This window comes from Gallinula chloropus (assembly GCF_964237585.1).
Source record: "Gallinula chloropus genome assembly, chromosome: 7".
In the NCBI taxonomy this organism is placed as follows: domain Eukaryota; kingdom Metazoa; phylum Chordata; class Aves; order Gruiformes; family Rallidae; genus Gallinula; species Gallinula chloropus.
In genome coordinates, this window is record NC_140092.1 from 2,016,193 (window position 1) to 2,043,818 (window position 27,626).

A 27,626-nucleotide genomic window follows, 5' to 3' on the forward strand; every position below is an offset into this window, starting at 1 on the left:
GAGAATCAGACTCTGTTTAATAGACAGCACACAGAATTTTAAAGGTTATTTCCAAAGGTCTGTAGGAAAGTTAATACACACTATTAACACACTATTGGAACTGCTCTGTTGGGGCAGGACTTCTATATTCAGTGCTAATATCTTGCTGAAAAGCCCTGCATTGATTTATATCAGTGGAGGCTATGGCCATTCTCTTCCTCACCCGTAGAGAGAGTAGGTAGGCAAGGAATATCCTCTCTGCCTGGTGGTTAGAACAGCATCACCGCAGCTTTGATGCAATCTGCTCTTATCAGAGAGACCACAGCCAACAATCACACTGTATGCCAGCTGTGGCGTAAAGACCTTCTCCTGCACTCAAGTCCTTGTACAACTCACCCTTCCTCACAAGCTTTTGAGCACCAAGTGCCTTTTCCAAGTGCAGTGAAAAAATATTACATCCTGTGTCCAGATCACTGCCCATGCTCCAGGTGCAGTATGGGAGAGCACATAACACACCCCCACCTGTGTTCTTCATTACTTTTACAGCGTAATAGGAAATTTATTCCACACTTTATTGCTTTTAATTAGAAAAGGCAAAACCAGATATAGACCAGATAGAAATACTTGTTTTAAAATACAGATCTGTTTAAGAGGCTGCTAGATTCAATCCAAGTTCTCCTGCTGATGTCAGATCATCACCACATGGATAGATGAGCATGTACAGCAACAGCCCATAGAAAAGTCCTGTGGCTATTTGTAATTCACATGACAAGCATTAGAGCTCTTCATCATACAGCTAACACAAATATCAATGACTAAGTGCACAAAGCCAGATTGTTGAAAACTCAACCAGGAGATATTTCATGAGAGTTTCTGTTTAAGTAAAATGATTCTTTCTATCCATCTCCTAAAGAATCTTCTTACACTGTCTGTAAACAGAGCAGTTGTTGGGGCTATGTAGGGGTCAGCAAGTTTCAGAAATCTCCCTACTAAATGACTTAGAAACTTTGTCAGATTTTTAACATGGTAACTTTAACTTTTTAATAGGGCTGAAATGAAAAAAAGCCACAGGGTCAGAAAAAGCCAAACTGAACAGTTTTAAGACTGCACAGAAATTCAGATCACCTGATTCAAGAAATTAAATCATCTTTCAAGAGTAAAATTGGTAACGAGAAACTATAGAAACTTTTGGAATCACTGTGATTCCACATGCAGCAGGTCCTGACTGTTAATCTGCTTTTTTGTTTCCCTTAAGAAATCTGAACACGAGGAAATTTTGGGAGATGGTGGTTAGTGCAGTAGGACTGACATAGCCAACAATTCACAGTAACAGGCACCCAGCACTAACACTGCATTGCCAGTTTCATTTGCAAATCAGGAAAAAATGTTCAATGTTTAACTGCCAGAATAAATTGCACTATTAATGGACATTTTCAATGGAGCATAACATCTTGATGTCAATTCATCTTAGAGTGGAAAACAAGTAAATTTTAAATTATACGATATTTTTATACAACAGGACAGCTTTGCTGACTACAGATAAACAGAAAGGATCTGACTTGCACAAATTCTCTTCTGACTAGTTTTAGAAACAATCCAAAAAGTAGTCCCTAAAAGAGAAATGATTATACATTGGGGCACCAATTGATAGCATTTTCATTTGCATACCTCCACTGGGGTCCTGGATTTCCATATGAACTAAATCAGGATCTCCGTCAACTCCAGCAACAGCCCTGAGAACACAATATAATCGAGTTATGCAGAGCCAGCTACAGAATAATAATTATGTGGATGGAAGAAAAGAGAGGATTTCATACTAACCAGCTTTAACATTGTATCTAGGAAATTAAAATAAACCCCATTTATAATGTCCTATTACGAAGATCTAAATGGAAACTATTTTTTCTGTACTTGACGTTATGGTTTTTTTAAATTCCTTTAGAATCTCTTTTACTAAAATATGCAAATAGGATCAATTGGAGAAAAGAACAGAAATAAATATGGAATTGGAAACAAAACTTCATTACCATAAGTTGATATATATACACACACAGAGATATGCACACACTCGCATGCACTGGCAAGCGCTAGGGTGTCTTTCTACAATTACATTTGACATTTGAGGCCACAAGGCAGATTTAGAGCTAAAATAGACTTGAGATACCATTCTTAGAAATATCTTAAACTTGACACATGGCTTCCATAACAAATTGGTAAATCTTTAGTTAATATATTCCAGAGAAAAGTAGATTCTGTTTTGACAATGGAAGAAAGTAGAGAGTAATTTTGAGAGGAACATCCTGAGAAGGAAATTCAGCCAGAACTGATCAAGGTGTAGAGTTTAACTTTGAAAAGGTGTAACAGGAATACAGGCTGATTTTCTCTTAATATCTCCCATGTCAAATATACTCAGGCAAAAGATGAGGTTTCTGCCCTCAGGGTGTCCATCCCAACCTGGGAGGACGTGGCCCGAGCTGTGCTTTTTTCTGTCCTTTCTGTTGTCATTAGCCAGGTGGATTCTGCAGAGAAAGCTTTGGGCTAGCAGTTGGGCTGTCACCAAGTGAAGCAGAATCCAGCTCCACTGCCACACTTACACCCCTCTATCTACACAAGGCTTTTCACTAGGAGGGTGAGAGTCCACTGAGTCAGCAGATGTGACCTGAAGACACGCAAAGAAGAAACACCGAGTGATAAAGTGCAGCTGGATGCACATATTAAAAAAATCCCATTAAAATACTTAAGAGAAAATTAGCATTTTGGTACAATTATTAATAATCAAACGCAATAAAGCTATACTTTGGATTGAAATTACATCAGTGTTTAATGATTTTAATAACATTGATTTATGAGGAGCAGTTAAAACTCAGACTCGGTAATTGGTGGCTCCTTGGGAATGCAGGCCAGGGGGAAGAGACTGGAAGATTTCCACTGCTGCATAACAACCAGAAATAATCACATATGCTGTTTTTCTCTAATAAGATGAATGATCAATCCAATGAAGGAAAGAGGAGGGATGAGCTCCCGACGAACCATGAGATGTGAAGGAAAGTTCTAGTGGGAATTTTTTAGTAAATGCATGGAAAGATTTTGCATTTCCTAAGAAATTGGTCTCAGAAAAAGAAAGTATTTTGGAGGGAACACATGATATCTTTCTCCTGGTGAAACTGGCTAGTCAGAGCTTGAACGGGTGTACTCTTTGCTTGGTAAAACCTGGTTGGATGGCTGAGCCCAAGCAACTCAGTGAATGGAGTCACAAGTGGGCTCAGTACTGAGGCTGGTTGTCTTTAATATCTTTATCAATGATCTGGACGAGGGGACAGAGTGCACCCTGAGTAAGTTTGCAGGTGATCTGCTCAAGGGTAGGAAGGCTCTACAGAGGGATCTGGAACGATAGGCGGAGGCCAACTGTATGAGGTTCAACAAAGCTTGGGGAAGAGTGGCTGGAAGGCTGCCTGGCAGAAAAGGACCTGTTGATCAACAGCCAGCTGAACATGAGCCAACAGTGTGCCCAGTAGCCAACAGCATCCTGGCTTGTATCAAAAGTAGTGTGGCCAGCAGGCCTAGGGAAAGGATTGTCCATCCCCCTGTACTTGGCCCTAGTGAGGCTACACCTCGAGTACTCCATTCAGTTTTGGATCACTCACTACAAGACAGACACTGAGGTGCTGGAGCAAGTCCAAAGAGCAACCAAGCTGTTGAAGGATGTAGAGAGCAAGTTTATTAAGGAGAGGCTGAGGGCACTAGGATTCTTTAACCTGGAGAAAAGGAGGCCCAGGAAAGATCTTCTCAGTCTCTACAACTACCTGAAAGGAGGTCACAGCAAAGCGAGTGTTAGTCTCTTTTCCCAAGTAGTAAGTGATAGGACAAAAGGAAATAGTCTCAAGTTGCACCAGGGGAGGTTTAGATTGGATATTAGGACAAAATTCTTCCTGAAAGGGTTGCTGATCATTCAAACAGGTTGCCCTGAGTAAGTGGTTGAGTCATCTTTCCTGCAAGTAGAGGTGTGATGCTGAGGGACATGGTTTAGTGGTGAACACAGTAAATGGTTAATGGTTGGAGTGGATCATCTTAAAATGCCTTTTCCAACCTAAATAATTCTACAATTCTAAATCAGAGAAGATATCATATTTACTGAGGTCTGATTGGAGTAACATGAACAGGGATGGGATCTGTGAACATTTTTTCCTGTGTGTGCTGCATCTACTTTTCTTAATATTCACAACACTAAATCAAACCTGCTGTCAACTCTGCAGTCAGCTTTTTGAAGGAAGAAAATTATGTCTGCTGAATATTTCACTTTTTGTGCTGGACAACATGCAGATGAATTGCAAACTATCAGAAGGTTTACAGTTGAAAGTTTTTGAGGCTTAGACTGACATGCTGATCAGCATCAATAATACAAACAGGTTTTGGGTACTTAATAAACAACCTCTTGCATCTATAATTTATCACATACAATTTTGTAAGCACAAGTTTGAGGTCTGTCAATACCTTTGCCTTCTATTTCTTTCAACAGCTCAGAAGTGACAATGATTTCACATCCACTGTGCTCCTAACAGTGGCAGCTGACACAAATAGCCTCTAATTTCATTTCCACTGTAATCTCGTAGTGGAAGGGGTTGTAACTGATCTGTTTTAATGAACAATGCATGGACACAGAAAACTACAGTTTCCAACCCAGACTGCTTTTCTTCTTTAGACTTTTGTTTGAGTAGATATGAATAAATCACAAGAAAGGTTTTGGGTTTTTTAACCCAGCCAGGAAGAAGTAATACCTCTTTCCCCCCCTGAAATTCAGACATTTCCCTCATCACTCCTTTTAAAAGTACCCTTTGTTAACCAGGAGAACAGCTAGTTCCAAAAGGTAAATCCTCTATTCCTACACCAGCTGGATCACCTCCCACAGTGTCCATTATAAAGAGGGTTTAGGACAACAGCTGTATGCTGCAGTCTGACAAGTATTTTTTCTCACTGCTGTACAAGATTTTCATCCCATTCTGTGTCCCCAGTCTTGCCTCTCCTTCACTGCCTCAGCCATCCCACTGAAATGACCAGATCCCAGCACTGGGAATTGTCTCATTTAAAGGTGACTCAACAAAGATGTTAAGCCAAGAGGCTGCCAAAAGAATGAATCATTAAGATATCCCTGTAGACCTCTAACTTTAGACAAGTCTAATAGGTGAGATGCACCATAAAGTGCAGAGTTAATCCGTTCTGAAAGGCACAAATTAAGTAAGAAGAACATTTTAAAAATTTTGCTTTTCATTACTCTAATTGTAAAGATGAGCTCTAACAGCAGAGACACTTCCTGAAGACACGACACCCTCGACGTCTACCTCTGCATGTCAGCTATAGAGCAGGGTTTAATAACTCTGTAGTCTCTTTACCAAGCTTTACAGACACTTAGGAGTAGTCCTTTCTTCTTTTATTGAAAAAAAAAAGACCCCATCTATTATGGCTACTGAGAAAAATCTTCAGAACAGAGTATAAGTAATGCAGAGAACTTGAAGATATATATCCCTGAAGAATAAACTAATCTCCTCATTTCAGGGGACTCCTCTGCACACAGTACTTCAAAAGGCAATACTGGTATTTCACTCATGCTTAAATCATGAATCTAAGGAAAAGTCACATGACACTATGCAGACTAAACAGAGTCTGGGTCCCTCTGCCTCTGTGATGTAGCTTCATTAAAACGACAGGCAAATGATGCACCCACAGGACCACATACAGCAAATAATCCCTTGAAACAGAAGGCTCAATTACTATTGTTTTTTGGCTTTGCATTTTCATTTACAAACTTACTACTACCACACCAAAAGTGCATGCTACCAGTGGGAGGACTGTGTCCACACATCCATTCAAAAGCACAGTTTACTGTTCCTTAGCTGGCTTTTGTTTTATATAACACTGATGCAATGAACCCTGATAATCCATCAGCTTCTTCCTTTTTTGACATTTCTGGATCAATTAAACACACACACACAAGTACTTTCTCAGAAGCTATTTTCCTCAATTTCTGAGTGGTTCTGGTTTGGTTAGAATTCCCCCACTTCTTACAGTAATTTGCAATGAAGCTGTTCACAACTCAGCAATCTGGGGACATTTCTTTGTTTATTTGTTTTACTTGGATAGAAAAGGGCTTGCCAGTGAATTAAGGGGTTTCTGGTCTCAGCTTTGACCAGCAGTGGGTCTGTCTTAGAGCCAGCTGGAAACTGGCTCTGTCCACCATGGGGGCAGCTCCCAGCCTCCTTCACAGAACCTTGCCATGTAAACCCAACACAGCCACACACATCACCACACAAACAGAAACAGAGACAGATACCATCCCAAGTGATTGAGTCAAATGTAAGAATGACTGCCCACCCAGACACTTGGCTTCCCACACAAGAGCCTTCTCACACAAAATTCAATGTTAAAGGCTCACTGAAATCCTCATTGCATTTCTCTCTCCTTCAGGGCATAACATCACTGAGCTCCCCTCTTTCACCTGACACTTGAATAACCAAGACCCCACTACACTTGACAGTAATACGTATGGCTGTGATTGATTATTCCTATGGTCCTTAATGATGAGACAGGACTTCAGTCCCCTGAGTACAACCACTCTACACAAATAAACCTCTTTTTTTTCTTAATTTTGTTTTGTTTTTATGTCCTCATCTTTTATGAAAATGGATAATCTATTACTAAAAATAGGAGTAACAGATATCCATGGCACAGGACTCACATATCCTAGTGAGTTGAGGATAAAGCACTTCTAAGGCTCCAGACAGAGTCATAAAGGAAATGTGCTGGGCCTAATTCACTGGTAATTACAGATTCATGACATACTGCCTGGGGTATATTTGTGCTGGTGTAGACAGCTGATTCACAATCAATTCTTCGCTTCTGTATTACTAAGCTCTGTTTTGAGAAATCAAAAGGAACTTAACTGGTGAATAAACCTTGGGGACCGAGAAGAATAGCTGGAGTGCCAGAGGAATCCCAGACTGCTCTACTCTTTCTTATTCTCAAGGATTACCACACAGAATCACAGAATGGCATGGGTTGGAATTTTTTGAATGGGCTTGATATACAAAACCAATTGCAAACCATGTGATGTGTGGGTGTTTCATATTTGTCTGGGGTAGGTCATATGATTCTATTTCTAAAACAAATTCTCTGCAGTCTTTCCTACAAATACCCCAACAACTGGAAAAATTACTTATAAAGGTTAGGTACATCCTTTAAACAGATAGCACACTGGGGCACTGCTGCATGGTCAGTTGCAGTTTATATGCAGCTGTAAAACTCGTTACAGTAATCAAAGTTTCTTAATTTTAAAGCCCAAGAATTTGCTCCAAATTAAAACTTTTCATGTAACAAAAAAAAAAAATCCTAGCTAGTATTTACACAGAAATAAAAGATTTCTTTTCTAAATGTTGATACACATTGATTTGCTTTTGTTTTGAATTAGTGACTTCATATTTCATTTCATTAATTTAATTTCAAATCCATATTTTATGATTCTACGTTAAAAGGTATCAAAAAAATTCCCCTTTTTAATGAACAATGTTGGAGCACATATTTTAAGTATCTCCATATTTTCTGAACAGCATTTCTTTTCTATAGTTTGATTTTTTTCATTTCCACTTGTATTGGAAAGCAATCAGAGAAAAATACATTTCTAGAGTACACATGTTCTGCAATCATCTTCACATCTATCTGCAGCCTTACAGCTCTTTGCTTTAGAACAGATTAGACTAAAATAGTTTCACTTGAAAGGGACCTGCAACAATCATCTAGTCCAACTGCCCGACCACTTCAGGGCTGAGTAACAGTTACAGCACATTGTCCCAAAGCCTCTTAAACACTGTCAGGCTTGGGGAAAACGGCTGGGAGGGGGGTAAGGCAATGCCATGCTCTATCACAGATGGGAAGTAAATATTCTACGCTCCCAAAACAGAGATAGTGTGTATATACTTTTCACCAACACCAATCACCTTCCCATTTGTGCCACTATCGTAAAAATCCAAGTCCACACGCTGAATCTCTAAAGATACTTAAGGGATAGTTCAGAACACTTGAAAAGCAAATAAAGCCTTGAAGATTCTTTTAATATATTGCTTAAAATCTGCAGCATTAGATCTCAACATAAATAGTTTAAAATACTTAGTCCCTACTGACCTTCCCTTGCTATAAGTACATAAGACATTCCACTAAATTAACTGCATTTAGATTTTCATGGGGTAAAAAGGCTTCTCCAGGAAATGCAGGAAGGTCTGGCTGCTGCTGGAGGCACAGAAAAGAATCTGTTTTTACAAAGTACATGAAAATATTATGACTGATAATATTTGTTGTTACCAGACTGAAGTAAAAATCTTGGGCTTTATTGTCAACTTCAGTGGCAAAGCCTGACTGAAGTCAAGAAGAAATATTTGCTGAAGAGCTGCTCAGTGTTGTGCTCCTCCTCTATGGAGAGGCTGAGGGAGCTGATTGAGAGAAATCAGAACAGTCCATCTACAAAAACCTAGAAAATATTTCTAGTGGTCATAAATGTACAGACTTGTAGAATTTATTCTTCTTATCTGAGAGCACTGTGACATTTATGAACAACTGTGACTTTGAAGTACTACGTGAGACTTACTCCTATTGAAGCTTCAGGACACTGTTCTCTTGTGTCTGAATGATATAAGGAAACATAAGGATTGTGAAACACAGCAAAATACAGCCTTAATATTAAACAAGCGTTTGTGGGCTTTAATTCTTACCTACAAAAATCACTGACAGATCATTTGAGTCTGAGCAGAACTGACACATATTTCAGTGCTATGCTAAATACACCTAGACTCAGATAAAGAAAACATCTTTAAACAAGTCTGCAAGAGAGGCTTCCACTGTTCTCTCTTAATTCTTAGTGACTTTGATTGTTTTCAGACCTAATACATTTGAAAAAAAATTAGACTGCCACATGCCCTCCTGATTTACATCCTGTGTAATCTTGCTAAGGAAGAATCAGTTGTAAGGCAGACATGACATTTCTGACCCACTTTGTTAGTTCTAAATGATTATACACTTTCACATGGTTAGTGAAGAGACCTGTAATACGTACTGCCTATGAAACTCCAGCTGCTGTGTAGTAATAAGTCCTTCAATAAGGCTCTATTTTGCTATTTGGCAGGGGAAGTGTCAGGCTGACTCAAGTATTTCAGCAGAAAAGGTTGAACCAAAGTGTAATAAATCAGTTAGTTGTTAGGACAAACCAACCTCAGGCTGGTTTTCTGGAAGTATGGACAGTAAGTATGTTGCAGATTGAAAAGGAGACACTTGGAAGTGTGAAAAAAGCTCCTTGATCCTAATTACACCAACAGGGCAGCAGGACAGGCCTGTCCTCTCCACGTGTCCTTGCCCTCTACCCAGCTTCAGCAGCAGCACACCTGCCAGCACACCTCAGGACTTGCCAAGGGAGGGGTTTGGGGTATTTTGGGGTATCTGGGTTTTTTGAAGTATCTGTCAGTACCCTAACAGCTCTGCACACTTTGTAACCTCTGCACCAGCTGTTTAAGCAGGTTGGGGGTTTGGTTGGTTTGTTGGGTTTTTTCCCTGAGTATGGCCAGGATGAGCATCTTTCAACTGAAGAGAAAAGCAACTCCCTGAAGAACCAGGCAGGACCAAAAACATTGCAGATCTTGCAACCAAGAAGAGGTAACTCCATTTCATTACTGGCAACACCACGAGCAAACCACACAACGATGCTGAACGCCAGGTATGTCTCTGTAGACACATACATGCTGAATTAAAATGTGATGGGGGAATCCTTCAGCTTTTTCAATAGAAATCAGATAGATGTTGAGTGTGCAAATTGACCATTTAAAAATATAAAACAAAAACACTATTGCAAGGTTCATTTTGGTGTAAAAGAAATTAAATGCTTTTCAATTAATTTCATTAGTATAAAAAAAAAAGGGCATTAACTTATTCACCAAACATTGTGTCAAACCATTTAAATCACTCCTTAAACATTTTGAGAGACTGCAAGATACCTGGGCAGAAAATGCAATCATGTGATATATGTGTACTCAATAAAGTCATATTTTTCACCAGTTTCCCTGGATAGTGTAAGCTGATATATGACTCCAGTTAATAGGTCTGATTCAACCTCTCTTAAAAAAATGTTATAGATTTTTTTTCTCTGCAAAAAGACAGCTCTCCTTTCTTAAAATCAATTTCCCCAGTAAAACGAAGACTGATTTCATTGGACATTACAGCTCTCTTTAAATCTTGGGCTCCATAGATCCAGACCCATAACCTTTATATGTGCTGACACGCTCTGTGATCACTGGCATGAGTATGAATCTGCAGTAATAGACACAGCAACACTGACATATTCAATCTGCAAAAGATGCCAAGGCTTGTGCTCTCCCCCCATCAGGGCTTCTGGAAGCATCTTTCTTGATCAGAACGAAACACTTTTGCTCTTCATTTATTTGGGAAGTAAGAGACTCCTTACCAAAAAATATGATCTTTTGAAACTCGCTCCTGCAGAAGGACCCATTTTTTCCCTAAGTCAATGGATACATAAACCTACAAAAGAAAGAAAATAATAAATTAGATTATGGGAAACTGTTAATATTGTATACATCTCCAAAGACAGGTCCTATGGCACTATTAAAATGACAGATTGCACACCAATAAAAAAACCCTCAACCAACCCACACACAAAACACATGACCAGAAACACTCTATAATGATTTTCAGAGTAATAACCCTTCACAGAGAAAAGCTTTTAAAATATAATCTATAATGAACAACACTCAGTGACAATGTTTTCTTGCTTACCATGAAAATAAACACAGTTTGGGGTCAGAATCTTTTTTTACCTCAGCATGGTTACACAAGAGGTATGGCAAAGGGTCACTTTGCTTCTCCTTCTTCCCATTCATAGGGCAAACAAGCACAAGTATTCCCTTTAGGGATCAAGCCTTAATTTCATCAAATACACTTAAGCCAGAAAGACACTGGATTTAAAATTCTGCTAAAATACTGCCAGAATATATTAGAGAAATGCTCAAGAGATCTGATGAGAAGACATGCACATAAGAACTTCACAATGAATATCTGTGAGAATCAGTCACTCAGCAGAGAGGCAGAAGAGGGCCTGGAGGAGGAGGATTCCATCTCCACCTTCCCCTCTAAGCAGTTCACCCCAGTAAAATAAGGTAAATGATATGGATGGGTATCAAGAGTGCAAATGAAAGTTGTTTTCCTCAGAATAAAGTGGGATATAAAACACTTATTAAAAAATCTCCCTCCTTCAGCATTTGCCCTCATAGTGTTTCCTCTAGTTAAAATAGGAATATCTATCAGACTTGTAAAAAGACAGATTTAAAGCCCCCTGCCATCTGCATGCATCTTTCTTGATCCAATTTACATGTGATGGGGTTTCTGTTAATATTACTAATAGGGTAAAGAAGGCAAGTGAAACTGCTGTTCTCCGCTGGGGAAATAAGTCACCAGTTCCACTGCTGATTGTTCTGGGGGGAAAGTGTCTTATGAGGGTCAGTAAGAACTGTGTTTCCTTTGGAATGACAGGTTCAATGACAAATTTAAAAACTAATCCCACCCATGATTGTGTGTTGTGTTTTACTACAGAGAACCAGCAATCCTCATATGTGAAGATAAAGGCTGAGATAACTTATCTCAGCATAAACTCTATGGGTAAACTTACCAACATTGGAATAAGAGATCAAACAGTATTTCCCAGTTACTCTGCACTTCCCAGTGACTGGGCTTTGCTCCACTGCATGCTCAGTTGAATCAAGTAGACCACAGTGCAGGTAACTGCAGCCAGGACTCAGACTGCTTACTTTGCATCCATCCAGCCACTGCTAGGCAGAAATGCTGCAGGACCAAAACGTCTTTGTCCTCAGAGCCAAACGTGCTACTGGCAGGGCTCCTGATTTGCCTGCTAACTTTCTGATCTTAGTTTTATTATGTGGGTTAAGGTTTGCTGCAGCCAGTTATTTTATAACATATAGCTTAGAGCAGCCTCCTGGGAGGGAGGAATGTGGCTTTGACTGGGCTAGATGGTTCAGAATGAAGAACCTCATGTTCTTACTTCTTCAAACATTGGTCACCACGTGCATTACAGAAAAGGTAGACATTGGTTTGACCATCTTCCTAAAAGGGTGGACCCTGCTCAACAGATGGCTATAAGCGTGGTGCCCAGGATGCAAAGAAAACCAGGAATTCAGAAATGCCTGGCAAGAGGGAAAAGAGCAATTTAGGATAAGGGAAAACACTGGCCTGTGACCAAAGTGCTATAATTTTGTCATGGATGAACTGCAGAAGAAAACGAGAGGCAGTAGGGGCCAAAAATACCAAACCAAATGCACACACACACATCCCTCCTGCAAACCCAAATGACCTTCCCTCACACCCATTTAAGACTGAAGCTAATGAACGAACAGTTCAGGTTAGAGCAGGGGAAGCCCTGGGACTCTTACTGTAAGGGAGAGTGAAGCAGGACTAATAAGACATTATACACACTAAGAGGAATGTTTAACTGATGCAGTATTTGAAATAAAGTGTAACTAATTTATACACACATTCAACTTCCTTTAATTAAAAAATGACCCATATGTGCTGATTTTTAACAGGTACACATGATGAAACTACCAAATGACATCAGTTATGAGGTGAAAACATTCATATTACTGAACAATTAAAATCTCTTCCTTCAGTAAACACATTCAACAGATCATATAATTCTGCTTATCACCACCCATGTAACAAACATGTGGCATCATTTAAAAAAACAATATTTTTTTTTTCAGTTTTGCCATTTTTTCATCCTTTCAGCTTCCAAAGGAACAGTTAAAATCTACTGCAACCCTGTCAAGTTTAACAAAATCTGGGAGCATTGATATAGACTCAGTGAATAGCTTGATTGTTATTCATTGTAACTGAGGAATCCAGAAAAACAGAGTATATATAGGTTTGAGGCAGTAAATGGATTAATCCAACCACATTGGTTGGATTTGCATTCATTTATAGTGTCAGCTAGAGGCTAGAGCTTTATTTAAACAAAATCTAGGGTTCTGAATGAAAGAACAAGGCATATCCTGCCATCTAAAATAAGCCCTAAATCTAATGAGAAGTTGTGAGCCGTGATGCTCCAGGAGACAGAGAGACCTGATTGCTATTTATGAAGGATGGGATCCTGTATCCCTTGTATTCTCAAAAGCACGTTTGCAAGAAATCGTTGGAGTAACAGAAGGCAACGGCTTCTCCTGAGTGTTAGACTGTTACTACCTTCTTTCAGGGAAGGTAAAGTTACCCAATTCAAAACCCTAGAATATACCATCTCCTTAGGCCAAAGTCAGATCAACACTACCTCTCAAGACCACTGATTTTAGTACAGGGATCTCTTTTTATGTTAAACAGCAATTTTAATATTCAGCTCCTCCTTTACCAACTTTACTTCTTCCTCTCCCTGTCGGGCCAAGTATATCAGATCTTACAGAAAACTTAAGCAGTTATAGTCAAAGGCCTCTTTGATTCCTGTGTATCACAGGTAAAGACAGAGAACTTGTCTAGTAAGTCTTTATGGTGTCATACTGAAAGCCTGTCACATTGAAAGGTCTGTCAGATTGCCCAACCCTTCCTGCTACCAATGCAGAGCTGTTCTTTAATCAGTATTTTGGTGGGGGTTTTTTTCTGGTCACATCTTAAATGTGGCAAACAACAGTATCACTCTGGAAGATGATCCAAGTATAAATTGCCTAAAATCCTCCCTATCATGCATAATTCATAAAGACACAAAGAATGCTTCACCTGGTGCTCCTTTCCCTCTTTTTTCTGGCAAATATTCCTACCTACCCAAGAAGTGGCTGGTCAATACCTTCCATACACTTCTTTGGACTCCTACACTTAAAGATTCTGACATTTAGTTTCTCAAGACATTTGATCTTCTAACTATACACAATTCAGGAATTGTATCTATCATCAGAAATAAAAGTATAAGTTTTTCATAACTTCAGGCTTCCCTTAAGTACTTTGTTTACACACCATTTGTAATTGTGCTGGGATTTCAAATTGAAGCTGCCAAGTAAAATTTGTCATGTAATTTGTGACTGAGTTTGGTTTGCTACATTTTTCATTCTAGATCTTTCCTTATTTGCAAATGCCTGTAAATATGAATTGTTTGGGGATCACCTATTAGCTTATATATCCCAGGAAATATCCCAAAGGATGATGACTTGATAACACACCAGTAAAATCAGTGCAATATGTAGCTGCAGCATGAAAAACTTGCACTGACTGCTCTCACCACCTAAATACAAACCTTCTGTAAAGCCTGACAGAGATTAAAATAGACTAGAGTTTATCTAATTTCAGTTTATAACATGAGTAATGGTAGAGGTGAGTCAACACCACTACTAGGGCCAGAATCACCGTGACCTTACAGCTGTGGTCTAGGCACTGTGAAAAAGAGATGAAACTACACACTGAGAGACCGTGCACTCACTCAGTTGTGTTCAGCCTAACCCATCCAGAGAAATGACTTTATAAATTAACCAGGAGAAATCTGGAAGATGGTAAAAAATTTACAAACCACATGGTAAAAGTCCTGAATCTGAAAGTGGTATAAACACATCATGAGAGAGAGAAGTATTCTATATTTGTACAGAGTCACTGATTCCCAAAATCCTTTTCTGCTGCACGACTGTGCTGTTTATTTTATATTCCTGTACTTTACATTCCATGAATGGCCTTTGGAGGCACTATTTCAGCTTCATTAACCTTCTACTACGTTATAAATCACAGAACAATTGCTTATGGTCACTTTCAAAGGAGGAGCACATTTCAGGTGCAATATTTAACTATATTATACAGGAGAATAAATATTACCAATATCTGTATCAACTGAAAATGCCAGGATTGAAATTACTGTAAAAACAGTAATTTTGACATTAATACATTAACTATTTAAATAAGCCTCTGAAGTAACAAACACGGATCCTCTTCTGTAAAACTGGTATTTTACAAAAACTCAACAGTAATCAGCACAGGAGAACTGCTTTATATGTCCTTCTTAACAAAATAATTCCTAAATTTAAATAAAATGCAATCTCTGCAAGCCTTACCTTGCCTTCCTTTGTGTAAGCAAGTACTTTATCTTCTTCTTTTGGGTGAAAAAGGAGAGTTTCCACAAAGAAAGTAATGGGCTGTTTCTGGAAAGTGGCTCCTTCATCCGTGCTTATGAAAAGGCTTTGATCACGGTCATTATGGGAAGAACTTACAAGAATTATCTGAAAGGTAAAATCAACAACGTATATTCAGAATACTGTTTGCTCTATAACAGACAACATAGCTATATACTTAGGTGTAAATGTCAGATTCTTTATGTATCTTAACCTATAAAAGTTTGTGGAAAAGAAACTCAAACCCACTTAAGAGATAACGACTGGAAGATCCAATTAATCTCCCCTGACCAAATCTGTGAATGTTAAATTCTATCACTTCTTTTGCAAATCATACCGAGCTGATCACACTCCTCACTTCTGCTCACAATGACTGCCTTGGATTTTGGTCCTCATGGCTCATGAAGCCACATGAGAAAATGTTCAGACTAACCAAAAAAAAAGAAAAAAGAATGCTACTCATGTCCATATAAATACATCATTCAGTGGGGGTGCCTTTATAAATGATACATGTAAAAATAATCATTGTTATAGCTATATTAAAAGAATGACCCAGGAGAACGTCCTAGCTTATAACATCTCTCCATTGCTTCACCATTCTCCTCCTGCTGACACATTTTGGATAAAGCAGCAATTCACTTTGATGTGGAAAAATATGCCCATGAGTTATCAGCATTTCCTTCTCAGGTCCAGATAACACTTTGACTCAAATGTAGCAGCAGCTTGAGCTGTCTGCTTGTGTGAATTTTATACCAGGCTTTCAGAAACAAATTCTCCCTACATAATGTCATCAGAATTTTACTCCTTACAACTTCACCTTTTGCAGCTGGCCAGCTTGTTATACCAGGGCTCTAAAAATGCCAACGTGAGGATCCATTTTTATCACCTTTCCATATCAGGCCCAGTGTACATTCAAAAAGTGTCTTTATTAACTGATACACTACAAACAAAACATGGATTTTTCAATCCCAGCTGGGCTATGTTTGGCTCACACTTCAAAAACAATTAAAAAATAAATAAATCCTGAATTTAAAATGTATTTAGAATATTCAGCAAATGATGCAGAAAGCCAACACAGAATCCAGTGACTGTAAATTGCTTACAGAGATGAATGGCAACAAGTACGTGAACAGAATTACAGCAGTGTGACTACAGAGCAGGATGTATATTAGACAAATCAGTACAATTTTATGTAGCCATTTTTTGGGGGTAAAGCTGAACTTAAAAAAAATGGAAGCTTTTAATGAATTAGACATATGACAATTGGACTGAGCTTTTACTACAATTGGTCTTTACGAACAAACTATAAATATGTTTATAGATGCTCTAATTTGACATGCTAGGTAAGCATGTGCATTTGTACTTACAGCCAATCCACAATTGTCCTAATCTCTGGGTAGCTTTCATACACCTAAATGGGGCACATACAAACAAGAGAACTGCACATACTACTGCTAAAGCCCCATGCTAAACCATATATCAAACCAAATCTACTTTAATTAGCTGTGTGACTAGTAAGAAGAGCAAGATAATAGTTCATAAACTTTCTATGGTCTTGTATGGTTTTAATGATATATTTTACTCAATAGTAGGAAACTGTCATTTTCTATTGGAAAGTCTCTATAAATGATGCCTTCACAAACGCCACCTCTTGTTCCTACTGTAGTCAAGGGTTTCCCATCTCTTGGTAAACTCTTCTGTTTATTACTACATACACTCCAAGTATGCTGCTGGTGGCTTAGATTTGGCACTCAAAGAGTCTCACAACAAACTATTTGCAGGTTTTTCTGCAGAGGGCACAACACCAACCCAACACTGACAGTGCTGTCATGTGCTGCCCTGTGCTGTTCCTTGCATTGCAAGGTGGAGTAAAAAAGCATTTACTCCCAGCACAGAGATTGGTACTTCTGTAACCACATGACTTCTTGCAACACAGGCTCAAAACAGCTAGTTCTTCTTGGAAGTAAATTAATTCAAACTATTTGCATGATGAGTGAGCTACATAACACTCAGGCCTGTTGGTTCCTGACCAGATCACACAATGATGGGCACGGTCCCACACTAAACTCCTCAAGCAAGGTTGCAATGTAGGTTCCACTATTCTTGCTGAAGCTCATGTGCAGGCATCTCCTTGCATTTCAACACACACACCAGGCTGGTCCCTAGAGCCGTGCTAAGCTTGCAGTGCGCACAATTCCTCCCATGCTCACCAGGAACAGTGCAGCAGTAATTCCATATAGAAAGCTTAATATCCTTGAACACAATCTTCTATTCCAAACAACATTTTCTGTAAATACCATTACCTTAAATCTCTGCTGTTAATGTTTTTAAAAACATATACAGCTAAGACAAAGCATCAGCATGGTGTATCCTCTAGAAGATGCATGAACTGCACTTGTGCAGATCGGTAATCTCTGCACTTGGACTACAGTCTTGCTGCTTCTGGCCCAATAAATCTTACACTCCCAGCAATACCAAAACATTTGCTTCAAAGTATTAACAGAATGAGGTTTACAGATTTGGAAGTGTTCCCCATCAATGAGCCTTGAATACAGGCCTGTCTAAGTTTCATAATGAGGACCCAGGAGCAGTTTGCACAGAACACTGGTTTAGAACCTGAAGTCATAAAAAACATGCTACCTATAATGAAATGCAAACACACTGTGCTATTTGCTAATGCTGTCCTTCAAAAATATGATGCATCTTTTGGGGTTAAATATATCAGGGGAAAAAGGCCTAAAGAGTAGACATCGAAGCATATATGGCAGAGCCCCTAAGTGCACTTTCATCCTCATACGTATTATAGTTTATTTAATGAAATATTTCTGAATTTCACTCAGTGTTGTGATTTATATTTCAGTAGTTTAAACTGATCATTATGTGCCAAGCATACAGATTTGCTTCCCACAGCTCACACACTGGGCGCTCAGACTTGCCTGCTGGCTAACACTACTTACTGAGGAAAATACTCCCCAGTCAATACTGTACCCACGAGCAACGCTTCCCCTAACAAGTTTTATTTACTTTGTAACTGGAAGAAATACCCAAACCTTCCTGCTAGCAACTGATGAAGAGATGCAACTGAGATGTATAATCTGGAGACCTGACTAACCATGATTGCCAAGGGTTTTAACTCAAAATAAACAACTACTTGCTTGAGTACTTGTGTATCCAAAAAACAGAACAGATCTTAATCACATCTAAATTTCCCTTAAGCTTCTTTTAAATAACAATTTACAGAGTATTCATCCCTCCTGTGAGACTCAGTGTTTTTTTAGCAAGCTATAACTTTATATTAGGCTGTTTATCCCTGACCTTGCTGCTTAATCTCCCATCAGCAAATAAAACACACTAACACATGTGTATACATTCAGATCAGACATAAATCTACAACATCCAAGAGTTAAGTGGAGGTAAATGAACATTTCAAGGAGACAAACTATCCAATGAACTGAAAGGAGTAAAAACTGAGCATGTTTTCTATCATCAGGGAGGAAAACAAAATAGTTTCCTAATAAAAAAGAAAAATACACTACCACACCAAGATACAAATTGAAGAATTCCAAAAGCAAAGAAAAGCTATGTTTTTCCTCATTTCAGAAAATGTTAGCGAGGCAGGAGGTAATATAAAAGCCAAATAAATCTGAAAATAACAGAATTAAATCCATTTATTTAATCTCTTTCAGGACTGATTGACCAATGGTCACATCTATCCATTCCCTCTGCCGGGTGGAATCACAATCTGACCCCAAAGGATAAGAAGACTGACAGCTTAGTCTACAGTAGCTTGTGTATCATAGTGCCTCTCCCACTATTACCACAAAGACTCAGAATAATCATAATGATTACTAGGGAGTCTTAACTGTAGACTTGGCAGCAATTCAAAGCTATACTGTAATTTCAAGTGGCAATAAACACAAGATATTAACATGCATCATTTGCACTATGTCTGAAATATACTCCCCCTCCCCCAGTTTAGGTCCAATCAAAATGTAAACTCAAGATAAATTTGATCTTAATCAGCACTTTCTCTAAACCAAGGCAATCTCCTGGCATATTACAATTGTGCTGTCTCTTCCAGCTTCAGCAACTGATCTCAATTTTAATTTTAGCTTTTATTCTCCTTTCTGTTTCTCTGGTATTAAAAAAGGAAAAGCCATAGTCAAAATGTCCAAAGAAATTTCTAGACTCCTATCAGCCAGCTTGCCACAGGAGATTTCTGCAGTAAGTGCTGAGAGACATGAGACGCATGATTTTTTAATTCTGTAATCCTGCATATGGTCAGAAATCAAGATACATATTCCTCAGCACTCTAAATTGACCTTGAAGGAAGAAACCTCCCTCAGACTGAGTAAAAAATGCAGAAACTTTTCATTTAAGCGAAGAGCAGCCATGCACTGAGAGGCCAAGCATGCCCAGGAAGCATCTACACCTCTTCCTTCAGTGCCCTCCAGGAGATGTAACTTCCACTGGACACAGAGGATTTGGCTATGGGGATTCAATCCTAAAGAGTGCTGGACTCATTCCAGCAAAAATCCTAACGACATAACCAATTTTATTTTGATGAGCCATCGCCAATAAGGTCAATTAGTTTCCATTAAGAACATGTAACGTCACACTCAGATGAACTGGTTCTTAGCTAAACTGGAGACAAGGCTGTGGGTGCAGGGCAGGGCCAAACTTAGTGGCACCATCCCATAAACCTGCATGCCTACATAAGTATTGAAGCTAAATATTCTTTGTGGCAGTAGTACCAATCTCAGGGCAGCATCCACAGAGCCTCCCAGCACTGCAGTCACACCTCAGTGTCTTTCAGATTAAGTAACTAACTTGTCTATATTTCTTGGGTTTAAAATTTACATTATTTATGTGTTATTAGACATGCTTGGCTGATACAGAAATTACTCTAGCTCCTGGTCCCAATTGTAAATGAGATGTTGCTTCTCAGACGACGTTCATAAAACACACAAAGTAGACTGCCAAGGGTTATGATTTTTATCTTGGATAGTATGAAAGATCTAGTAACTCAGGAGTGGCAAATCTGCAGTGTGAAATTCAGTCCCTTTACTCTCATAGCAGTAAAAGCAGCATCGAAAGGATCAAGTCAGGGTAATTCCAAACAGAAAGCAGAATACAAAGCCTCCCAGCCTGCTCTGGAAGTTGCACCCAAAAAAATTACTCCTCACAAATGTCATCATTTATTAGTAAATTTTATCACTAATGAATCACTGAAAATTAACAAGAGTGGGAAGATCAGCTTCTCTGTGCAACCCAATTACCTAAATGAACATCCATGGAACACATGCACACATTAGCGTACATACAGCTCAGAACAGAGTACTACTGTGCACCTAAGTGTGCACAGCTCCCTCTAGAATTTGTATTTACTCTCTTGAAGAGCCTTTTTCAAGCTGTCACACAGATGCATTTCAGAACAGGAACAGCCTCTGAGAACTGCTGTAAGGGAAGGGAAGGTGGGAATGTTAAGGATGGCTCCAGAGAAATAATCTGCTACACTGATCACATAATCTCAGGACACAATCAGAGGCCGCATGGAGCAATCCTGGAGGGGCTAATGGAAAGCATGTATTACAGTTTCGTCTCCCTTGTGCTGTGGTCAGCTCATTAATCATTTGGAATATCACAACTGAAGCTGTAATATTATTTATGTAGTACCAGTAACATATTAAGCACTTCAGGATGCGGAGTGACTGTTAAGAGGTCAGGGTCTTAAAATGAGCTGGGAACCAACTGGAGCAGCTGCTAACACATGAGACATGCTGAAGGGGAAATGAACATCAGAGTTAGCAACTTAACAGAAAAACGTGTTCAGAGCAAGTGGACAGAGAGCAACTGGATCACATGGCAACTAGCCAAGTCTCAAATAGTTTTGAAATAGTTTTCTTTTCTCTGGGGCATTCACTACAGTGGAAATAAATTTAAGGGTAGTTGCATATCATAATAACAAATGCCCACAGAGAAACAGCTATAAAAGTTCTGACAGATGTTGATGACCCGCCTGAAAATCCTGCCCTGATGCACTTACTGGAACCTGTATATATCTGAACCTGCCAGATAGCTGAAAACCTCAAAGATGCTGACTATGCCAACTCTCCAGGGCATACCAATTACAGCTCAAGTTTTCAGTTGTCTTATTTAGAGAAGTGTTGGGTAGGGTAAGCAAGCTGATCATTGCTTCTTCCTCCACAGTAAAAAAATCTCATCCATCTGTAACCTGCTGGAACCAAAACACTGTTTTGGTTTACTAGCGCGGGATGCCAATTTTTCGTGTTCAATAACATTTCACTCTTGTGCCCCTAGGTTAGGAATTCCAAAAACCTGCCATGTATTAAGCAAATACAGCATTCCTGCAAGATAGTGAAAGAGGTGTGAATATGTCAAAAGTCACAGCAGAGGGAGAGGAGAAACAGTACTCAACATCTTCGTGGACAGTCCCTTCTTTAATAGCTAATTAGTCTATTGTTACTCACGCCTGTCTTGCAGAGCCAGGATACACACACGTTGTTTGTCTTCTGAAAAATACGTTGGTGCTATTGTGAGCAAGTAGTTAATTAAGAAGAGTATCTTTAATATACTCAGTGGATCTCTTGACACAGGCTGAACTGACAGTGAGTAGAACAGAAGCTTTATTAGGTACCTACAGTTGACACAAAGGAACCAAATGCTCTCTATTATGGATACTACTTTCTTGTCTCTGTTTAAAGCAAAACCAGAAAAGTCCTTTGGACTACATGCAAGGTCTAAAGTTAACCTGGATAATGCTAATTCTTCAGCAAAAGGGATCATTTAATGTACCTGTTGTATGGGTCCTACATCTAAGAGCAGCAAGAGTTACCAGTGACATGTTTTGTGGGATGATCACTGTACTGGTATCTTTACATATTCAAATGGTTACATGTAAAGCTATGCATTCCAGCATCACCAAGAACCAAATGAGAGTCTTTGCCAGTATGCTCCAAGTTAGTTGTCTGAGTGGGGAACAGCAGTAGGGGAGACACAGTGCCAACTCTTGTCACTGCAGGGGAATGTTCCCTAACCAGGTTTCATATTGCCCATAAAATAAGGACAGTTTGCATGACATGGAGGAGAACAAAAGGGAGTTGGATTGCACAGCAGAAGCAGTGAAGTTTCACTCTTTCTCACCAACATCTCCACAAACAATATTTCCTGGACAGGACAGGCACGAGCTGATCTTTGTAGCTTGGACATTCACAGACTAATCTAATTCAAGAAGTTATTTTGCAGACCTCCAATAAACCTGCAAATATTTTCTGCCTGAAGACATCACAAAGTAAAAATGTAAAACAATGCTTCCCAAGCAGGGTAACGGATGCAGAACAAATGATTCCATATGTGTGTTGATCTAATTTAGTGAATAAACAGGTCAAAGAGTTCCTAGTCACCAGCTATTTATTTGTCAGCAGCAAAAACTTCAATAAGCTCTAAGAGAAATTACATGTATGGCAATTAGTGGATGGGGAGAAAATACGAGGGAAAGTCAGGTCTGGCAGTTAAAAGTATCAGTCATATGGGATTGATCAAGAGCTCATCATCTTGTGTAATAGGTAAAATACTCATCTGCCTTAAAAATACTATGAGTGTACCTTTTGGTCTTTTATTATGAAACTCAGACCTATTACATGGCTGCATAAGCATTTTCTGGGGAGACTGGAAAAGGAAGCGCTCAAAACATTACTCTAAGAATCTCATTTTGTGCAAGTTGTCCCCTCCAATCCTAAATACTCAACAGGTTTCTGGTGTTCTCACAGATAAAGGCCACCCCATAATGTTCCCTAGATGCCCCTAACGCCATCAACTTCAAGCAGCTGTACTCCTCTCTCTCTCTCATTGGACAGGGCACTTCTTAAGGAGATCAACTGGTACAGATCATAAAGCACAAGTAGCATTTTCCAAACCTGGAGATGCAGGTGTACGTGTGCATGTATCCAGCTGCAAATATACACAGGTACAGGCAACCAAAACAGCTCCATCCAGAGTTCCTGAAGCTGCTGGCTGAAATCATTGACAGCTCTGAAAGGCTCCAGAGGTTGGCAGAGGTTCAACACCACCCATCACAGCCACCTTAGCATCATCTACAAAGTCTCTCAGATGAGTCTCACGCTGTATTTTGAATTTGTCTGTTCCCATATCTAAAGGGACAGCTGGCACTATGAAGTGAGTTATTAAAGTCCTTACCCTTCAGGAAGCACCTGCTGCCTTTTGAGGACTGTAGGCGCTCTTCTTAATGGAGCTCTGGGTATCGTTAAAGATTGAACAGCTCTCCTCTCCTAGACCACAGGGGAAAATACAAACGTGGGGGAAAGAGCTGCATTGAACAAGTCTTTCGTAGTAAGGCACAACTGATTATGTGGTTTTGAAGGGGACAATGGAAGGGGGGAAGAAAGTGAGGCAGAGTAGCAGAAGCAAGCACTGGAAAAACAGTAATTATTTTTCACTTGAATTTGGCCATATCTCCATTATGTAGGCTACAAAGCTTAATTATAAAAGCTCTTGCTATTGAAATATTTCCCCTTATCTTTGATATCCAGTCCAAATGGACTGGAAAAAAAGCCCTTGAAAAGCAGATGGAAATGTCTTTTAAAGTAATTTTTGGTCCCATTAGGGTGAATCTCATTAATAGAAAAAGGATGTCACTGAAGAATAGAGCTTTTATACTCAGAAGTATACACTACTGCTGTGCCTGATTCTAGCAGCACTGCAGATAATAAACCTTCCTCTGTCAGGGCAGTTGTAAAAAGTACCCATTTTATATTGAGGTAGGGTTTAGTAAATGCATTAGCTTTTTCCAGGTGTACTTAGGATGGGTGTTGATTGGAGCTTTTGAAAGATGATGTATAAACCTTTCTTGCTTTTCTCTATTGCAAAGCACCATTTTGCCATAGCTGAAATGTATTGCTGGAAACTTCCATCAGAAGATTTACCAGCATGATTCCTCAGGCAACGAGGATATTCCTTCTGGGGCTATTCCACCTTATGCAGACACAGAGACAGTGTTTGTTGGGACAGAGACACTGACTGTTGATCAGTTGTTGCAGCACTAGTGTGTGTCACTGCAGGAATGAGTGGTGTTACCTTCCTGGCTGACTGCTGTGACTACAAAACCTTAGGCCATTCTGTACATCTTTCCTTAGACACCAGAGAGAAAAGGCTGCACATGGGAAAAACCAAGACAGAGAGAGAAACAATGTTCACTTGCTAGATTCCTAACTTTAAGGTTAAGGGTTACTGTATCTATGTTTGTTCCCAACCACATTATTTTTGTTTTTTCAGAAGATTTTAATGGAAAGTTGAAAAGAGATTAGGGAAGTAAATTAACTGAATGCACAAACAATTCCACTAATCCCCTTTCTCTCACTTTTACTAACATTTAATCCTAATGAAAAGTTTGTAATTAATCCAGGGGATTTTTTTTTTCTTTTTAAGATACTATTTTACTGAAAATGAAAAGCAGTCACAGAAGGCAGCTAGGAAGATGTCAGGAGCTTTCTCTCTTGGCAAGAACATGGCTAGAGATGATCTGTGAATTATGACTGATACTGCAAGAGAAAATCCAAAACTTTGATCTACCACCACATTGGTGCTGAAAAGATTCTCCAGAAGTTCTTGAGGCTGTAACACAAATGTCTTCTGAGACTCCACATACATCCCAGTTTCTCTACATTTCACATCAGTATCAACAGGGTGGAAATAATACGTATGTGCTTACAAGTGGTGTTAAAGTGGAATGGAAGAACTATAAAATCAGAGAAATTCAGAATGTACACAAAATATTGAGGAAGATTTATTAGCAAAAACAATTGGATTTCAACAAAGAAAGAGGGAAAAAACCCAAACAAACCCTCTCTGGCATTCTCCTCAAAGTTTCCATATTGTTCATGTTTTTATATCATTAGCAGAGTGTACCAGCTACCACACAAGCCACCCATAAAAAGCATAAGAAGATTGATGGTCTTTTCTTGATGGTCTTTTTGCATTTGAGGTAATGATCCTAAAAACTTGTAAGCACCATCAAAGTCACTGTAATACAACACAACTAACTGGTTGGAAGCCTAGTTGGTATGAGTCACCCATAAAGGATGAGACATAAGAAAAAAAAAAGGAACACTAGGAGATATGAAGAGCCTCTTTCACATAATTAAAAGTTAATTAAAAACTCTCAGTATAATCTATATCCAGAAAAAAATGGCCTTTTGTCATTTCTACAAGTGAGTTCCCTGAAAGAGGCATTCATCTGAGACTGCAGCCCATTCCAGAAAAGTAAATAGAGATCACACAATAATCAACAGCCCGTCCCAGGTGGCACACTAATTTACTAACAGTTCTTGGTAATTTATTGCAAGTTAAACAGTTCAGTGACAGGCAGGGTAAAAAAAAATAAAAAAGAAAAAGGGTGTGTGGAAAGTGTTATAAACTCTCTTGCCTGACAGTGTCTCACAGTCAAAAATCTCTGAAAAAAAAAACCTCCCTGAGCTTGTTCCTCAGCATTTCTTTCAGAGAATTAATAAGCAAACAGGAAAAAGTTTTTTAGAGGAATAGACCAACTCATTAATTGCTGCTGGAAATAAAAGGGCCTATGGGACTTAGAAGACATCAAAGATGTTACAATAAAAACCCCACACCAAACACCCAAAAAACTCAAAACATGCTGAAAAAACCCAAGTCTCAGAGAAGAAAAATGACCCAGGCAGATGACTAGCCTTCCCAAATTGCCTGCAAACAGACCTCTGTTGGTGGGGAAATAGCTTTTCTTTGATTACTAAACAGTATCATGTTTACACAGAAACAAAGGATCCTAAATCAAAATGGTTTAGGAGGTAATAATCAGAAGGTCTGCCAGTTTTAGCTGCATAAATCAAAGCAGCGATTGGGGATGCAGAAACAACACTGAAGCCAGGCTTCATAAACACAGCAGCAATAGGATCCCACCATCTGAAGCATGGACAGCACACCTATAGTCCTCACTAACTTTTCAAAGGCTTTCAGTATATTCATTTCTCTGTCAGCCTGACTGCACGTTGCCCAGGGCCAGCCCGTCTGTTTCCCATCTGGACGATGTGGATCTCAGTCCTACCTTCGCCTGTAGGTGCAACCCTGATATAAGCAAACAAATACAGCTGCAAGAAACAGAGGGGTCACACCAAATGCTGAGAGCTGCTTAGTGTTTCTTGAATTCAACCCCACTATTTTTTTTAACCCTAAATGAGAACTTGGCCATTTTCAAACATTTATGGCAAATTAAATCAAATGAGCTGCAAACTGCCCTCACATCCACCATCAAGTACACAATGCAAGACCATCACTTTAACTTGTTGTACTACTGCTGATATACTAGTGGTGTGACACACAATCTGCTAAGCACCAGAAATTCCCAATTGTATCATTGTCTTTCATGTTTTCCTTATTTTTTTGATGTGTTAAATCTATGCCTACAGAGAAACCAACATCTGCTGAACCTCCTATTCTGAGCATCTTTTTGAAGGTTTATCACTAGGAAGTTTTCATTATCCTGGAGCTATGAATGCGACTTTGCAGTCATGGCAGTGGGTATTAACGAAAGGTTAGGTGTGATTCAGGCTGTTCTAATCACTGCAGCCAGCAAGCAACCAATTAAAAGAGAACAAGGCCAGTTCATGCCCAAACAAGCATCAGAGGTAGGTGTCTATACAGTCCTCCTTCACTTTACCACAGGAGGTGTTTTCATGCAATAAGTAACCCTTTCTTGTGTAAGAGTAGGTTGCAGAATCAGGTTTGCTGTGACCATCTGTCGAAGTAAAACGATTTGTGATGAGTGTCTTGGTTTTCAGAAGTGTAAGAAATCAGGCCTTGGAGACAGCATGTCCTCCACAGCACACCAGTACTCTGTGACCTTCCGAGTAACAAGAGGTACTCTATTCAGTGTGAAAAGCTAAGGCTTGTATTAGCACTCCATTTTGCCTCCCTAGCTGTGATCTGAAAGCTACCCAATACACCTATTTTTAGATCTAGTATTTACCACCAGCAGTCTCACCACTCAAGAAAAAGCCAAATCACACTCTCAGCATTCTCCAGTCTGGTACAAATTCTGAATGGACCATACTTGGATTGCTCAGTAAAAAAGAATCTGAAGTCACATCCTGTCAAATCACAGTGACTACGAGTCACTATAAACCACTCTTCCCCTCAGAAGAAAGGCTCACTCCATCAGCACTGCGAGTTACCAGCGGTTCTGGACGCAGAGTTCTCTATCGGTTTATTGGAGGTAATGGAATGATACAGCCTGATCACACAGAGATCCTTAAAAATACCTTTCGAGGAGGCACTTGTGCACAGTCTACATCTGGAGACTTATTAAAACACACACACTTTGTGCCCTACAGAATGCAAGATCAAGAGTGCTCCTTGCAGATGGAACGCAGAGGTTTTGGGTGGGGTTTAGCC

At 39.3% G+C, this 27,626-nt stretch overlaps 1 protein-coding gene across 1 annotated transcript in view; it reads right to left on the reverse strand.

Moving 5' to 3' along the window:
• SORCS2 (sortilin related VPS10 domain containing receptor 2) overlaps nucleotides 1-27,626 on the reverse strand; it is a gene marked incomplete at both ends in the record, with an annotated part of 500,666 nt that overhangs the window by 80,216 nt on the left and 392,824 nt on the right. Inside the window, 3 exons of the mRNA XM_084266658.1 lie at nucleotides 1,648-1,712; nucleotides 10,472-10,545; nucleotides 15,111-15,275. Of these exons, the coding sequence (XP_084122784.1) occupies nucleotides 1,648-1,712; nucleotides 10,472-10,545; nucleotides 15,111-15,275 (304 nt within the window). The remainder of the gene's footprint in view (nucleotides 1-1,647; nucleotides 1,713-10,471; nucleotides 10,546-15,110; nucleotides 15,276-27,626) is intronic.